We start from the raw sequence: 18,528 nt of genomic DNA, 5'->3' as shown, positions 1-18,528 counted from the left end.
TCTGGCCTACTTACTGACCCTAATCTTAAAGGGTTCAAGTAATTACCCCAAAATCAATCCCTGCCCGACTTATGTGGCATAGAATATTGTGGAGCAATATGATAGACATCAATATGCTTATTTTAATTTGAAATGAAATGCTTGTATTTGGTCCCATTTGGCCCCAATTCCAAAATGGTTTCGGTCAAAATCCCTTAAAGCGATACCATTCTTCGTTTCGTGGTTCAGGAATTCGGTATAAAATTGTATAAAGACTTCCCAACGACTTTTCAAGGCATTGCACGAAAACCTAGTGTCTACGGACGATGACGACATCGCCATACCATTAAACGGTCGCAATTTTTATGGTATAAAAATGTAATTGGCCGATTATTACCACACTTTTCAAAATCAATCACAGCTCAAACTAGTTTCATTTCAATAGCATATTGGTGAGTCAAGCGATTGTTTTTCGTATCAACTAGGGAGCAGTTTACCCCATACCTAAATTGTTTTGGCAGATACATTCAATGTTAGTTTACTCACTAGTATGTCGTAGTAGGATTAGTTAAGCTTATACTGCTTAATTACCAGGATCAGAATATTTTATGTGCCATCATTAGATAGAAAACATCAATGTGTAATGGTAAGTACTGTGGACATGTATAGAGGCGAAGTCAACACCAGTAATTAAGACAATCCATCTGATTGCTGATATCAAACTAGTAATTACCATCACATCCAGTCAAATGACCATCCACAATAAATAAATGATAAGGATTATAATACATGATTTATTAATATTATTTACAACTCCTGGTCTACATTTTATTTGGAATGGCATAGCCTGGGTAAGGAAGTTGATCACCGTCTTTAGCTTCGAAAAATGTATAGGACAGTAAAATTTCATCAACTTTATCCATAAATGGATCTTCGTGGAAATCTGGATCGATGAAGAAGAAAACCGGCATATCGACCTGTAAATAACAAAATATATAGTTATGTAAAAACAGAGATAATTGGTTTCTCTACATTTGGTACAGCAAGAAGCCTATCGATCGTTCTACAGGCGTGTTTTGGCTCCTGGTGACTACAGAAGGTACCATGGGTCTGTTGCAACATGATGGAGAGCACGATATTGAATCAGACTAGGCCTCGATTTATCTAACGGAAGAAAACAACATAATGGACCAACGCCGATGAAATCAATATCAAAGTATGATTTTCATGATCTACCGAAAAAGTTATACCACATCAAGCTTTTAGTCAATGCTTACTTCAGTTGACCTACATTGTAGATGATGAAACTGCAGTATGAAGATAAGCAAATTTGGTCAAGAGAATTTTATAGGTTAAGAAGTAATAGTTAAAGTAAAATATTAAGTTGATCCGGAAATCTAATATAAGGCTAACGTTAAGAGGTCGGAAAAATATAGCATTTTATATATTTTCAAGAGTGAACAAGGAAGAAAACCTAATACGCACATCATTCTCCTTTATCTTTTAAGCACATATTTATGTCTCAAGTTGTCTATACAAGAATACCATCTTTAAAAAATTCCCTACTTTTACCATATTTAAAATATTGAAAATTATTTTTGTGTGAAAATTCAAATAACTAGATAATACTTTCAAGCTCGAGTAACCTATGTGTAATGAATCGCTAAATCCCTTTAAACATTTTTTTTATTTTCATAGATTCTCCTATATGTTTTATTATAATTTTTCTTTGTTTGTAAATGGGTTTTACTTTAACTTGGTGCGAAACATGCATGTATGTCCTACAGCAAAAAAAAATAGATATGTATTCTAAGTCAGCAAAGTTTAAGACAGAAAAAAACATGTCCACTGTTACTAACGAAAGACTAGCACATAGATAGTGAATCTCGCAACATCAATACAGGTACTGGAAAATGATAGCAAGGCCAATACTGATCATTTATCTACATCATATATCCATGTAGGGGAACCTGTCTCACCTGTCTGCACAGTATAGTTATTGATCCAGCTGATTATCTGTATAATAAATATATTATTTCATTCTCAGATATGGAATGGAATATTGTGACGGACAATTAACTTTATAGCTTCAAAAGGACGACGACCTGTGGCTGACTTATTCACCTAGTATTACCATTATCCCTATCCTCCCCGGAATACCTACGTATTTTCCAGACTGTGTTTCACGTGTTTAGCAGCATCAATAATCTTGGAAAGATTAACTATTGAAACACGTAGTATGAAAGATTAGAGCGATTAATTGGTGTTTAACGCACAAGCAGCAATATTTCATCTATATCGAGGCATTGAACACGAAATGGGTGATAAAATGTATATAAGTTGATGATGAAATGTTAATGGTAATTTACAAAGGATAACAGTGTTAACGAATTTCGTTTGTTACTGGAAATAGAGAGAGGAGGGTAGGGTCGGGGGTCAATTTAGCCTCCTGTACTAGCTGTAGCGAAGCCGATGCTCATACTCCTGTCGAATACCACAGCAGGGCTTTTTGGGTAGAATAGTACCATTTCTCGTTATTTTAGGTTGGCCTTTTGTAGACCCAACTTAAGTAAATACTTCCAGACACTGTGATTGAACAAATTGTGCTGATACCTAAAAATGTTTATTAATTCCAGACTCTAACATTTTTATGCTTTTTAAAATATCCGTTATATGTTTTGAAATCCATTTTATATCAATATTATTATTTTTTAAAATTTATGTGCCTTTCGCAGAAAAAGGGCGGAACTTTGACCTAAAGCATCATCTGCTTAAAATACCAAAGAAACGAGACGGTTATGCTATGACTTTGTTCACATTTTTAGTAAGGGAAATGAAGATATGACTTAAAAAGACAGTTTATAGCTCCGTCATTGTTTTAAAGGGAAGAATTTTTCAAAAAGTTTTACTATTGTCGTCCTTTGGGAAATAAATAATACCGTTCTACTTATATTTAGCGTGAGAGGAAGGTGGCATTTTTCCAAACACGTGCACCACTTTTGTTTGCGGTCAGGTTTTCCGTATAATCATGGCCTAACGAACCCGGCGTGGAAGATGTCAGTGGTACCCCATTCCACAACCTGGGTGCTATTTAGTCACCTTTAACGACAAGCTTAGCTCTACTGCTGGCTTATTCCTTTGACACCCGGACCCGCATGGGTCGAGCAAATAAGATAAACCTTGACCACATACGATTTTTTTTCTTTAATTTCCCCTTAATACATGCATGGATACGAAGTCGAGAACGTATACTTTGTATTTACTAAATATTGCTTACATCTATGACGATAACTTGACTCGTGCTCATTTTGATGATTTTCTTTATTTTTTATAGAATATATGCTCCGAGTACTATATAGTACTACTAGTTTTCTAAAATTTCATGGCTAAATGTAACCCATTATAGATAATATAAAATGTATTTAATGGCAAATAGGATTAAGTCAGTCAGTGTACTTTTTTTCGTTCGGTAGACTACCTAAATTGTTTAAGGCGTTCACACTGTGCCCGCTGAATGTTTCTATATAATAATGAAAAAGATCGTGACCTTAAAATATTTTATCGTCTGTGGTATCTGTACTCTGACAGCTGAGGGAGATATTGGCTTATCGGCTACTTCACTACACTTCCGACATCTTGATGTAATTTTTAAACACTTAAGCAAAATACATATCTCGCCGACATAATATTTATAATAAATGTAACACAACATTGTCTGCAATACGTTATTACATACTTTACAGTTGGTGTGAATCAACTGTTTCCGTCTGCTGTGTAATAACTTAGTCAAAATATCCAGTGCTTACACAGCGAAATATTTCAAATTTCCCTTTTTTTTTAAAAACGATTCTGCAGGGCATAATATAAAATGAACATGTCAAAATAAATAAAACCATGTCTGTTTTAGTGGGTATCGAACTTGTATTATGCACCAATCCATCATATTGTAATGAAATTAATAATTTAACTGATTTTGTGGGTTAAAAGCACCTATTCTTCCGCATGTGAAGGAAACTTCACCATGTTTCAAATTCAAGGTTAGCTGACTCACTAAAAGAAATTCTTATCTCAAAATAAAATCTGTGTCAAGATTTTTTGTACTATTGCCATGGAAACAAAAGTTAAAGTAAAATTTAATAAGAGTCAGAAGGAGAAGACGTATTGATGGATTGGAATGTCAAACGGTCAGAGTTGTTATGATCCATCAGTTAATTAACGATGTTTAATGATACAAGCAAAGATAAAGTGGATGAGTGATGGTTAACATTAAGTATCACTCTGTAAAAAAGACAGGCAGCGATATAATTGTTGGATTTTCCTACTTAATCATAAGACTAGCTTCTTTCTACTAAGCTAAAACACAGGCAGATCTAGAGGTTTACAAACGTTCATCAAGAGATAATAAAAAATTGTGTTCAGCTGTTAACAATAAAATACATGTACATTAAATGCTTCACTTGACACAATTGGGGCAAGTATGGGCACACCATTCAACAGCTTGAAACAGCTCTGAATTTTGATAGTGATAAAATATTTGACACAGGATGAGAATGAGACCAGAACAAAAGTGACATTTTCTTTGGCCTGATTCCAGTACCAACTTCCTCTGTGGAATACAGTTCTATTCATGTAATTTACTCATGATATTGTCCAAATATCAAGAAAATGATTGTTTGACCCATTATTCCTTATTGATTCAAGCCTTAACCTCTAATATTTACCCAATTCTGACCTTTGTAGACATCCATATGCTTTTTCCAGAGTTTTCCAAAACGGTTGAGGCCATACCCCTAAAATCAACACCAACCTTCCTCTTGTGGTTTGGAACTTTGTCATAGTTATTTTATACTTAGGATCAGACTAATAGTCAATTTATCCAGGGAAGACCAAGTGGCTTCAGAAGACTACAGCAGCACAGATGATGATAACACCATACAATAGACCACTGTCATATAAAAATTAATATTTGAATTCTCAAGGTTTAAACAGACAAGGAAAGAGAATGACAAAAGAACCACTTAATTAACATTACACACACAATTTATCAAGAGCAGGCCTTGATAGATTGAATATTGAAAGTTATTTGAAATGCATGTACAGTTACATTTAATACTGAAAGTGTGAAAAAAATGTACATTTGCCTCCTATATTATTGCACAAATGCTTCAGTAATTTTTTTTAGGTTTGAATTATGATAAACCATGAAAAACTAGAAATACCAGATTTCTACTACTAGATTACAATGGAGGACATGCAATGAAAGCATACTGTGGTACTTATTTCCTTCATAATGACTGCTTATTTTGAATACTTATAAAATGCCATAACTTTATGTGTTCTGCTACTAAAACCAACAGACACAAATACAGTTCATCAAATCTCAACTGGCCATAATAATGAGTAATCAAATGCTGCTTGAAGATGATCTCAATTGACTATTAGATGACCATGACCTAATCATTTATATGGTGATTGAACTCACAATAGACTTAGCTCAGACATGATACACCATGGACTCCACCAAGGAGCAGAAATATTCCATTGCTTAGTCTGTTTTGTTTTTGAAAAATCATCAGCGGTCATTTTTAAGTGAAATCACGCTGACATGATGAAAAAGAAGAAATTAAAGAACTCTAAAAAGAACATAAAGTAAATCTAAATTTACACAGTAACACTTTCAGTATATCCATCTGTGGGTTCTTATTCTTTATATGTACCAACAACAGAACATGATACACTCACTAAATTCACAACAATACCATCCAGGTATCACACCAAAGGAACCCCTGACAATGCAAGCTAACTAAGCAAAAGGAGTGCTACGCCAAAAGGAGTGCCACGCCAAAATCCTCTAACCATCATCCAGTATATGTATCATTTATTTGTGAAGGAAATTCATAAAAAAAACTGGCCTTATATGAAAAAATAGTTGTACTTAATACATTTAAAATCTGACTTTAACTGATAGTGTCAAATTCTATATCATGCCTCCCTTAGCAATAAGTGGTACATATCTGATGTCACTTCACAAGAAAACAGATGGCAGCTTAATTCATTGTACATGTATTGTAATTTTATCTTTATCTATTTCTAACCAAGACATGACTAATATACATGAAATTCTACCAGTTTACACATCTATTAAAATAATTAATTCCAAAACTTTCAAGCACCAATTCACAATTTTAATGAAATTTATAGCCAACAAACATAACTATACATGCTGAATTGGGTTCACTAGGTTTAAAAAAGGGGTTAAGAGAAAAAAAGAGGATTCAAGTCTATAATTTCTAAAGTCACCATTAGAACTTTTTGCTTCTGACGAAAGCCATATTTTTTCCCCACATTAAAGCACAAAACTAAGAACATTTTTAAACATATGGTCAGGTCCAACCACCAGACCAAAACCTTTTCTCAATGGTCCTAACAAAAGTTGAAAGGGAAGCTTAAAAAGTAAACTCAACTATAACCAAACTCAAAATCTATGTATATGTTAAGTTTAAAATTCCTAAGAATAAAACAATACAACTTACTGATTCCTTGGGATTCAGTCTCTGTTCTTCAAAACAAAAACACTGCAAAAGGTGATAAAAGAATAAGTACAAACTTAACATAATAAATGTTATACTCACCGACATCATTTTGTAAGATTGGAAGATTGTAAAATTTTTATTTTGATATATTCATTACAAAATTTGAAAGCTACCGAAAATTTTACCTTTCACCTCTGAATATAACACTGGAGATAAACAACCACACTATTATTTGTTTTTCAGACGCAGTCGGTATAGTTTTGCTTTTTGACCTTAAGGACGCTCTTCTATGGAAACGCAAATCGCCTGATCGCAATTCTGTTTCCCAATTGGCCAAATACTGATAACTTAGTGGGGTTCGAAAAAGGAAATTGAAATTGCATGCCATGCGTATTTCCTGATGAAAATTACAAGTAAAAAGAACAAATTTTACTGTGTCGGCTATCTTTTTTTAAAGATAGTACTTGTTATTCATATTTTAGAATGTCAGAAAAACTTGCATGTTAATAAACTACAAAATAATAGGTCATTGAAAAAAAGGTCGCTTTAGTGTAGTAGTATTAAAGGCATATGTAGGTTGAGCATGTTGATTTCTATTGTGAAAAGTTAATTTTCATGACATTTTTCCTATTTTAATGTATGATAACATTGTTTATGTGAACAATAATTTTCATTGTTCATTGAATCAATAACAGAGGAAACAGGATCATTGTTTCTATGGTTAATTCTTCATGTCTTTCTCCATAGCAGAAGGACAGTAAGATTAATAGGAATGGACTGATAATAATAATAATAATAATAATAGACTTAATTTTGAGAGGGTAAAACCGTTACTTTACAAGAACTAATCTTCCCTGAGGCTCTCATGCAATAAAAATGGAGACCGAATTATATACACATAAGTCTGTTTACAAACATGACAAAACAGTACAAGAAAAAACAAACAAACAAACAAACAAAACAAAAGTAACTAATACAAATATGTATTATCGTTTTATAAAATACATAGACACAGCTGTATTGGTTAATACACAAATCACTTGTCACTCAAATACTGCTTGATTTTATGTTTTAAGCAATTTCTTTGAAATATTACATAATGTACTAGGTAATTTATTCCATAAAATTGAACCAGAATACTCAAAAGATTTTTTGTAAAGTTCAATTTTGGGTCAGATACTGACCTGTATCTTATTAAAATATTGTCCAGCTTCCCAAGGTACAATTGTATAAGTAGATATGCCAATAATAGGTTTATTTGTAGGATTCTCTGCTTTGTAGAATGCTAAAGCAGTCTCTCCTGGAACCACCTAATTAAACAAAAATAATTCAACATCAACTTGAATGTAATATATATATATATATATATATAAAAACACATTTTTTTCTCATTTCCTTGTTATGTTTAAATGAACATAAAATAAAATACATAAATCTTACCATAGCAATCGAATCTAAGCTTGTAACTGCATCTTGTTTTCAACTTTCAGGAGTGAACTTTTTTACATAAAATATTAATAATAATTGATTTCATAAGGGTATCTCTTTCACTCAATGGACAGCTGAAGATACAATATTACAATACACAGTCCCACACAGGCTGCAAAGGAATATATAAGAGTTCAAGGACCATAACTCAACTAAAAACAAATTGACTTGAACAAAACTGGAATTTAAACTGTAACTCATCTTGACATAGCTATATAGCAAATATCAAGTCATAATCCTGACAGACTTGACACATTTGAAAGGAAGTCTGAACAATCCATATAATGGACAGACAGAACCTAAATAAAGTCTTTGGCTAATAGGAAACCTAAACAAAAATACCCTACAGGCTCAAACAGACATAATAGCACAATAAGAAAGATAAAAGAAAAAAGTTCCATGTCCCCAGCCTATTAAAGTTTTTGATAGTAATGGGCATACATGCCATTATAACAATATTCAGAGTTTTTTATCAGTTTTGATTGAAGATCAGAATTGATAAAGCAGTCGCCAGAACCTTCAGATTTGTAAAACCTGTTAGCATCTGAAATTATTTTTCACAACCACTGCAAAATAGCCCCACAAGCATACCCCATTAGAATTTAAATGCAGATAGTTAGGCCTAATTCATAGGTGTTTTTAATATGTCATATTTAATTCTGTGCTATTTACGCCAATAAACAAATGCATTTAACAACTTTTACTGCAAACTAACTATGCTAATTCATTTGGTTTGTATTAACAAGGATCCAATTAAAAATAGTTGACTTCTACTCTCTTATCAGTACCTGTTTATTTACTCCAATAAACCAATCGTTCACTATATTATATTCAATATGTGGATATATTTAAGTTGCCTACAAATGCAATATTCTTTGATGTATAATAAACCATTTGATGTTTAGCTAGAAATGAAAAGCCTTCGAGATTATAAATAGCCATCGTTCATAGAAATGACAAAAAGCAATGCTGAGTGTCAATTAGAAGAGTTGTCTTCAGATATTTCATGCAGGGCCTGAGGAATCCATATATTTACAAAAAAGGGGACAGTTATATAAGTTTCTTGATCGGAATGATAAGAAACTTATATAAAGAAAAAGGTTCCAGGCAGTGACTACACTCCCTGTTCCAGGCTAATATATGCTGCTCACTTTTTGCTAAACTTGTAACAAAAGGGTAGCATAACCCTTACTATGGTTACCACCTCGTGATATCGGAAGCCTGGAGATGACAAATAAAAATTAAACTTTGTTTATAGACGATGGCAAGCCATGGGAATTTTTTCAGGAATGGTGTCAGTCTGTGGTCTGGTAATATTGCTTTTTGTAATAACAATTATATTAGGCTATTTTGGCTATTTAGCCATGTGCTATATAATGATAGAGCTGTAGGTGTTTAATGGCCTTAAAATGCATGGCCAGCATTCACTCCACCAGACATAATTGTAAAAATTTTATTTTAAGACGTTGGCATATATATAAATGTACATGTCTCTGGAACTAGTTGTCCTGAAACTAAGCGATTTTACTTGACATGCAGGTGTCTATGCAATAACTTGTAGAACTTCAGCTACATATAGCTTTTCAACTGAGAAATGTAGCTTGTTGAGATTGTTGTGTATGTAAGGGCATGCTTTATTTCAATGATTGAGGTTAAAGTTTGAATGATTTGACAGGCAGTTTCGACCTGGAGATCTTTAAATTGAATTTCGACTAGAAAATTTAGAAACTGGGAAAGGACAACCAGTAGTTCAATTATGCAGTATGTGGGATGTTTTGTGTTAATTCATCTAGTTGCCCATGTAATCCAACATTGAACCTGAATATTTTGCAAACTGGCGTACTGCATGCTTCGATGCATCGCAAATTTTGTTGTGCATTTATTAAATAGCCTTCATAATCAGAACAAGGATTTATCTATATTAAACTCCTTGATCAGAGTGATGAATTTAAAAATAAAATCAAGGAGTTCAGTATTAACAATGTACAACAATAAGTTTGTGTTTAGATTCGTTTGAATTTGTTCCCCATTCTTTCCTTTTATCCCTGCTTTTACCCCATATTTTTGCAATTTGCTGATTATTTAAGACGTAAAAATTCAAATGTTCGATACAAATTGATTCAGTACATGAGTACTTTGGTTTTAAATTGTCAGAAAGATTTCTTGTAGCACCTAAGAGTACAAATTTAATCAAAATCCAATGACAAATTAAGGTATTTAAAACTAGCCATTTTTAAAAATATAATGGCTAATAAAAGTCTTATCCTATAACCTAAAAGCTAAGGCCACTAGTTGTGGGGTTTCCAATAGGAAAATTCAGTCCAATCAAGTGCCATGAGTATGCAGGGAAAATACTACATTATACATAGTTTAATTCTGAACTTTAAAGTTTTATGGATGGTACAGAGTTCATGTTTTCTTCCTGATTATTACATGTGATCAGACATATCATTTCTTCTGAAATACAAATCCCAGACAAGGGGATGAATCATAATTCGAAGTATGTTGAGCATCTATAAGTGGTACTATTTGATAGTAACAGATACACACAATTATCTAATCTATAGTTTAAATTTAGCATCTAAAATGTTGCATGAGCAAAATATATACATGGATATTTTTTTTCTAGAATTTATCCCTCTTATCTTCACTGAAGTAAAAAAAAAATATTTGATTTTTACTGGGAAGTCAACAGTCTCAAAAGCATCCAGATAAAGCAATCAAATAAAATTTCATTCCTAAAGAAAAGCACTTATTAAGCCAAATTAGTCAATATAAAGTCATTGGTCAGATCCAGATTGGAGTACCATTATAGTGATATAGTTCAAGGTATTTTTTAAAACTTACTTTAAAGAAATGAATATGCCCTATAAAGACTTCCAGAAAAATAATAATAATAAAGGTACTATTGTTGGAAACCAATGCTTGGAACACCAAAAGTACAACATATGGTTGTAGAATGTAACGTAAAAAATATAAACATGTACAGAGAAAACAAGAAATCTGTGAGTAACAACTTGCTAGTTATACCCCCACAGGCAAACAGGAAGTATAGTACAAAAACACATTCAGTATACTCATATGAAGCTTTGTATAAAAAATCAACAGCCTATGTCAGATTTGCAGATGCTGTGAATTTTGTTACAAAAAAAAATGTGTTACAGAATAACGGAATGATAGACAAATGTAAAACAATAGACCCCTTCTCCTACAGTGTGGGAGTATAGATATCTAAGGATTCCCCCCAATACAAGCTGAGAAATCTAAAAATATTTATTATGTTCCAACTAAAATATTACTTTGTTGATTGGTAAACAGGAAGCAGATGAGTGAGGAACCAGAAAAGGGGAGACACAGTACAAGTCATCATGCTAAAGCAATAATCAAGTATTTCCACCAATACCAGCTGAGAATTGCTACAAAATTTTACATTATGCACCACCTAAAACATTCTCATAAATAAAAGCTGAGAAATCTGTTATGAAAAATATGTGTTACAGAATGATGGAATAACAGAAAAAAAACCCTCCCATGGAGGGAGGATATACTTAACAGGATGAACCCTTCCAAACACCATTAATAACTAAGGTGTTCCAAAAGGGTGGTCAGTTCCTGCTTTTTGCTTGACAACCACCATGCTATTTGGCGACAATCAAGAGTAGTGAAAGAGGAAATATTGATGACAGAAATGGACACTCTATATTGGCCAATCAAGTCATGCTTGCAACCATACAACTTTTGAAAGGATGGCAACACATCCTTGTCTCAAAAGCCCTGTAGTTTTTGCATTAGGTTTCAGTTTATAACAATTTTATTTGCTCAACTAGAACAAATGAAATAAGACACAAGTTAGTTAAACTTATGAAGTCTTCTCCCATGAATTACATTTCTTACAATATTACACAGAGTATACTACAAGGATATACAGTCATGACATGCAAAAGAAAACAAAATACAAAAAAAAAAAAAAAAAAAATAATAGCAATTTGGTACATAAAATAACAAAACAAAAGATTAACAAATACATGTACATACAGTGTGAACCCAATGCTTCCCAGTATTTTAAACAACAAGGAAACATCTCGATTTCTTGATAAATGTTAGAACTTCTTCTACGTTGCTAAGTTATATCAAGAAAATCTGTGTTATGGAAGCAATTTCTAAATAAAATATTTCCTAAACAGTTGGAACATGTATGGACACTACTTTCAAACTTTATACATGTCTAAATATTGGTTTTGATAAATTTTTGACACAACATACAATTCTGACAATGATACAAAAAGGTAATGGAACTTGAAAATTTGCAAATATTTATTTATACTAAGTTAAATAAAAAATGATATACCAGTATTTCAAGGAGTTATACCTAGAGTAAGGGACATAACTCTTACAAATCATTGGAATGTTTGTATTCAGCATTTTATATCAATCTTTTTTAAGCATCGAAGTAACTTGAACTGATTTCATTCTGTCTCATACGAAAGCTTGGTAAAATTGAATATGATACAAACATACCACTGATTTAAAGAGTTATTTCCCTTACCCTAGGTCTATCTCTTTAAGCCCTCTTTTGGTCCTAATAACCATATAATAACCTTCCTTTATTCATATAGATTTCTTGGAGATTCTTAGACTTTAATTCAAGTTATTATCAAGAAATACAAAAATTGTCTATTTTACCCCCTTTGGCCATCAATTCCTCAATGACTGCCAAATTCAATCTTAAACTGACTTTGATGGCAACTTGTATATTCCTTTTGTAGAAGCAAGTTCTGGATAAAATCTGCCTCAAAGGAGTGTGGGATAAAGATCAGCTAGAAAAAGTTCAAAATTGGTGCATTGCCTATAATAACATTAATAAACTAAACCCAGAAACCGAATCTCATGAATTAAGCTATAACACATTGAAATCTTCTAAACAATTGACATTCTTAGAGCGTCACTTATGTCACTAGATTAGTCAATTTAGGAGGAAACCTGAAAAACCTTTTGGTCCTTACAAACATTATAAATTTCTATCCATTAAAAACCTTACTTTGCTTGCACATCAGCTTTAACAGCTAAAAATGGTAGTTTTAGGGGTTGTCAAACAACTGATGTCTGATAAAAAAAACAACTTCAAAAGCAGAAAACAATTAGATAATATGGACAACATTTCTATATATTTGATACTTGTTGGTATTGTAAGAGTTGATGAATAGGTAGCCACTCACCCATGAAAATCTATCTGGTCAGGTGTAAGGCAACCAATACTGACTATATTTTTCATCATATGAAATTTTCTCAGCTTGTGAATATTACTCACAATGTGTTTTGTGGGAATTTAATGTGTTTTTTACATAGTTTGTATTTTTGTACTTGCTAACACAGGAAAAGGACTAACATGGAAAACTATTGATTGTGAACATTGTTGATATTTTTCCAAGAAAAAAAGCTTTAAACCCACAGGTCCCCAAGTGGATAGCAAATATGAAATGGCAAATTAAAGTAAAATAGTAACACTTTCATGGAAAGAACAATAACTTGAAGTTACAATGTTATGCTACTATTTATTTATTTGTCCCATCTCAAAGCTGAATCCATTGAATACTGGTTTTTAAATATATGCGTTGAAATATACTCCTTCAAAGTATCTACTTAAACAATAGTTTGGATTCTTATAAATTTCTTGCACACATTTTTATATTATTTAAAATATAAATGTACAAAATGTATATTTAGTTCTGATGAAATTTAAAATTTAATGCACTTCAGCCATAAGTATAATTCCAATAAAATCATTTTCACATAAAACACTCAAATCAGAGCTGTAAATCATAGCACTTAATCCAGAATGAAAATGAAACTAAGAAATATTCTCCTTATAATTCCAGTTACATGTATATCATTGCACGTAATCCCAAGCTGTACATCCGATGAAAAAAAAACCCAATTAATCCACATTTTTAATTAAAAAATAACCATTGCACTAGATCCCAAACTACATTTTACGGTAATGAAAATCATTGCCCTTTCAAAAATGCACTAAATCCCAAACTATTACATATGAATGAAAATCATTGCACTTTAATAATCCAAAAAAGTTTCAGGAAAACAGCATTTAAATCCAAAGCTATAAATTCAATTAACTGCACTTAATCCAAAGAAGTTTCAATGTAAATAACACTTATTCCAAATCTTAAATTTCATTGAAAATCATTGCACTTATAATCCCAAATTATAATTTCTATCAAACTCAATGCACTAAATCCCAAACTATAACACAAATGAAAATTATTATTGACATGAAACTTAATCCCAAACTATGAAAACCAGTTTATCTGTAACATCATAATTCCAATAGAAATCCTACACAATTAATAAAGCACTTAATTCACTTTTAAGCTTACTCATACTCAAAATTGAATAAAATATACTCACAGCACTATTTCAAAAATTTTTATTCATGTGAACCTCAAATGGTTTGCATTTTGCATAACACTTGTTCCTTAATTGTAGTATGAATCATATACTTTCCATTAAAAGGTCACCTTGGTAGGCCTATTTCAGTTTTATGAAGGAGGGAATAAATACTGATGGAGGTTTCATTTTTATAATGATATTTAAGACTTCTGTGCAATGTAGTTTAGATAAAATAAGTACTTTAAGATACTATTCTAAATCATGGTTTTCAACCTTGTCAACAAAATACAAAACAAAATATAATTTATTAAATTTGAACTCCCCTCACCAATGATAAATAGAATAACCCAGGTAGCTGCTTCAGATTTAAATAACTAGGAGCTAGCTATGAAAAGATTCATAGGTGAGTATTCATAAACTCTTTCAATAGCAACTGGTCAGTTTAAATGTCCCAAAAGCTTTGTCAATCCATTGAATTGTTAACCAGATTGGTAACACAAGACTGTCATGGTTGTAGGAAAGTCACTGTAAAAAATAATAATGAATTCTACAGTATATACACAGTACCTTAACTTCTTGTTGTAAAGGTTTGAAATTCCACCTCATTGAAGCTCCTTTCTCTGCTGAGAATTTTATTAAGATTTCTCTTTCTTTGATAGGTCTCATGGCTTCTACCTTATCAATATTTTTACCTTGTGTTGATGTTCCCCCTCGTCCAGTAGACTGTAAGCACATAGATTAACAGCAGTATTTAACACATGAGCAGACAATGAAGGGAGAAGACTTAATTTCTATTGAATTGCCCCAATCCCCCATTTTGTCGATGCATATATAAAATTATAAATAAAAAAAACTTGGAAAACCATGAACTTACATGTAAATATGATATCTGTTAAAAGGGAGCTAACTCAAAACTTCAAATATGTTTAATAACTATTTTCTTTTAAAAATTTATCTCAAATAAGGATTACTCCTTCCGAAAAAAAAAAAAATGTATGACATTAATTCTTGTGGATCAGCAATGATATAGGTAAAAAATAATGACAATATACCTATCATGTGTCAAGATTAGTAATACATGTACATTTTTCCAATAAAATTTTGCATATGGTACACTCACCTGACAAAATATTCTATACAATGGAACTGAAGCATAGCAAACACCCAGCATTACAATTCCAGCTGCTGTACCATACATAACAGTACTAAGATAGTCCTTCTCTCCTTCCTGTTTTGTTCCAAGTTTTTTTATTGATATAAATTCATCTTTATGTTTCCTCAAAATTTTTTTACAGTGTCCAGAACACAGGTTATGAAAAGTCCGATGAGGCACAGACTTCTGTAAAACTTTGTTCATGTTTTTTATCAACAGAGAGCAACAATGTGATGATATCCAATGAACAGACATGATGAAAAGTCCTTAGAATTACCTGAAAACACAAAAAGTAGTGATAGATGATGGTGAAAATTAGTTGTTGTGTGAAGAGTAATCAAGGGAACCAAGATTCGAGCAGAAATCAAAAGAATACACTTCAAACATGAAATAACAAAAATAATAGGCACAAAAAAACAACCTGGGCTCGACCTAAATTTGGAAGCATGGACCAAATTCTCTAGAAACACTCCGAGTTGCTCATAAAATGTCACATTCATGAAAGGAGAAAGGAAAACTAGGCTGATAATAAGGTGAGTACTTACTGATAATGCTTTACCAACATAGGTATATTTTACAGACTACTCAACTTTTGCAGATGATAATCATATACATACTAAGTTTCACAGTCATTGGAATGTAGCTCATCATTAAGTGTACATATTTCAACATGATGCTCCAAAGGCACATTAAACATTGCAGAGCAAACCATATACAGAAATGTAAGTCTCTTTAGTAAAGCAGACAGATCCAGGGGAAAGGGGTCACCAAGTGCCTGTGAGGCCCCCTCAGTATACGTTTACTACATTTGTATATACAAAAATGATATTTGCAGTTAAATTTACCCAATTGGTCCAATATGAATACAATGTACATGTATGTTTATATAATGAGCAATTAATTATATACATGAAAGCAAAGAATTCAACTGTTGCTTTGATGTGAATTATGGCTTCAAAATCTTCAAATTGAAAATGCAGCCTATTATTTGGATGTGTTAAGCAGGTTTTTATAATTATTGTTAATTGTATTGTATAAAATTTTTGTTTAAAAATATCTTTTAAAATGAAATATCCCTAAATACTTAGTGTCATTTCTAAATGATTTTTTCTTACTATTTTGTAATTCCAGTGAATATATATATTTTAAGAGGCATATGAAATCAGTCCCAACAAAAGCACATGTACACATACCAACAAATCAAAATATATCAAAGACAAAGACTGTGCTACTTGTATGACAAAGACAGACTCAATTCTGATCAATGATGCTTGTAATTGTGAAACTGCTGCCATGGCTCTGCATTTCATTCTGATAAATCACAATTCATTACTCCAATTCAACAATTCTAAAAGAAAAGCTTTATCCTTACATCGACTTAATAACAACTTGACTTGACCATGGGCAAAACAGAACTAAAACAATACCTAAGAAAGAAATTACATCTATAAAACATTGCAACAAGCTTGATTACCTGAACATTTATTTACATTTTGAAAATCATTTGAACAATGTCAGTCACAAGTTGTGAATGTGAGCGCCCCAATACTGAGCTTGGTTTACAGAAGACATACCCGCATATACATGTAACAATGGGTCTGGATAGGTTGAACAGTCTCGCAGAAAAATTGTATGTATAACAATAATGTCAGAATAGTTGCACTTTTGTCAGATGCCACCAAAGGAAAATGAAGCTAGGGTCACTTTTGTGAAATGTCTTGTATGGTATTGACAATAGTCATGATAGTACAGTATATGTATAAATACATTTGTGTAATTAATTAATATAAAACTATAAGAGCTTATAAATAATTCAATGCATGGTGACACCCCTCAGAGAAAATCCTTGACCCTCCCCAGTTACCATCACATTTCTTGACTGATTTTAGTTTTTATATGATGTTTGTCATAGGGCAATTCAAGAGGGAAGGTACTTCAGATAATGTAACCATGACATTTCCTGAGGCATTTTTTTATCTGACATTTATGGCTCATGCAGGGATGCAACCAAGCAACAAAAAATTAGCCTCCCAAGACAGAATAATTATTTGGACATGAAGAAGGTGGATAAATTGAAAATTTCTTCAAAAAGTATGAACATTTCAGTGGTTATTTGTACAGGAAACATTGAACTATTCAAATGTTTCAAAACGTTTCTGTCAAATATTTTGGAGACTATCACAAACAATTACCAATACATGATAAGAACTGATAATTTTTGCTTTTTTATTATACTTTATACTGAATTGAATTTTAACCTGTACCAATATCATGGACTATGCCAGGATGTATACTTCTTCTTCTTCTTCTTCTTCTTCTTCTTCTTCTTCTTCTGTATACTGCCCACATTCAACTTACTGAATATATATTGGCAGATTGCACATGGTTAAAAATATGATAAAAACAATTGCTGCACATATGCATGGTCTTCTGAATGCCTTGATCGTTGCAATGGTTTCTTAAGATAATTATCTATAACTTTGGCTACAACGTCATTTAAGATTGTGACTAACAAAACAGTAGTAATATTTAATCCCAGTTCATGATCCTGTATAGTGTAGAACTTATATTTATTTTTTCCTCTGTTATGATTAATTTGTAACTGTGTGATAATTATAATTGAATATAGTCCAAATAATTATGACGTTTATACATGGTCACCTGCCTCAGCGGATCTGGACTACTGGTAAATTGTATCTAAATATCACAGGCACTTGTTTCATATAAAAAAAACAGCCCCTCGTCTTCCTTGGCAAATGTAAAGCCTTTTGATTGGAATAAAACATTCAATACAATCAATATATCAATGGCAGAGGATAAACAGGGCTTACCTTAACTTAAAGTTGTTTTAGTGGGTGTTTTCGTTCGTTATCACTTCATTTAAATGTACAGTTACACAAAGAAGTCAAAACTATCATTTCCAAAGAACTTCTGAGAAGTTTACATAAAAATCTAGAGGACGTAAAATCA

The 18,528-nt window shown here is 32.0% G+C and overlaps 1 protein-coding gene across 3 annotated transcripts; it reads right to left on the bottom strand.

The window, feature by feature from the left end:
- Positions 1–759: 759 nt before the first annotated feature.
- On the bottom strand, positions 760–18,527 carry LOC148618531 (cytochrome c oxidase assembly protein ctaG-like). Of its 3 annotated transcripts, XM_088577568.1 has the most exons (7): positions 18,390–18,517; positions 17,823–17,915; positions 15,526–15,835; positions 14,973–15,128; positions 7,697–7,822; positions 6,513–6,554; positions 760–956 (listed from the first exon to the last, which is right to left on the bottom strand). In XM_088577568.1, the coding sequence occupies exons 3-7, from the start codon at positions 15,811–15,813 to the stop codon at positions 801–803; spliced, it is 768 nt and encodes a 255-aa protein (XP_088433694.1). In that variant the 5' UTR covers positions 15,814–15,835; positions 17,823–17,915; positions 18,390–18,517; the 3' UTR covers positions 760–800. The 3 variants fall into 3 exon arrangements, with proteins under 3 accessions (XP_088433694.1, XP_088433693.1, XP_088433695.1); XM_088577567.1 differs by lacking the exon at positions 17,823–17,915 and having other exon boundaries at positions 18,390–18,527; XM_088577569.1 differs by lacking the exons at positions 7,697–7,822; positions 17,823–17,915 and having other exon boundaries at positions 18,390–18,527.
- Position 18,528: the final 1 nt, after the last annotated feature.

Source organism: Perna viridis, chromosome 4 (genome assembly GCF_037379345.1).
Source record: "Perna viridis isolate PV_CMFRI_1.1 ecotype Kerala chromosome 4, ASM3737934v1, whole genome shotgun sequence".
In the NCBI taxonomy this organism is placed as follows: Eukaryota; Metazoa; Mollusca; class Bivalvia; order Mytilida; family Mytilidae; genus Perna; species Perna viridis.
The sequence above is the reverse complement of the archived record's forward strand: the minus strand, read 5'-3'. Positions and strand labels throughout refer to the sequence as shown.

What these genes read in the sequence shown, in the direction of transcription:
- LOC148618531 (XM_088577567.1), bottom strand. Translation starts at nt 15,813, where the DNA reads ATGTCTGTTCATTGGATATCATCACATTGTTGCTCTCTGTTGATAAAA. An exon ending in AATATTTTAATAAGATACAG is followed by an intron (nt 6,555 to 7,696) that starts GTCAGTATCTGA and finishes CACCTTTTGCAG; the next exon opens with TGTTTTTGTTTTGAAGAACA. An exon ending in GACTGAATCCCAAGGAATCA is followed by an intron (nt 957 to 6,512) that starts GTAAGTTGTATT and finishes TGTTATTTACAG; the next exon opens with GTCGATATGCCGGTTTTCTT.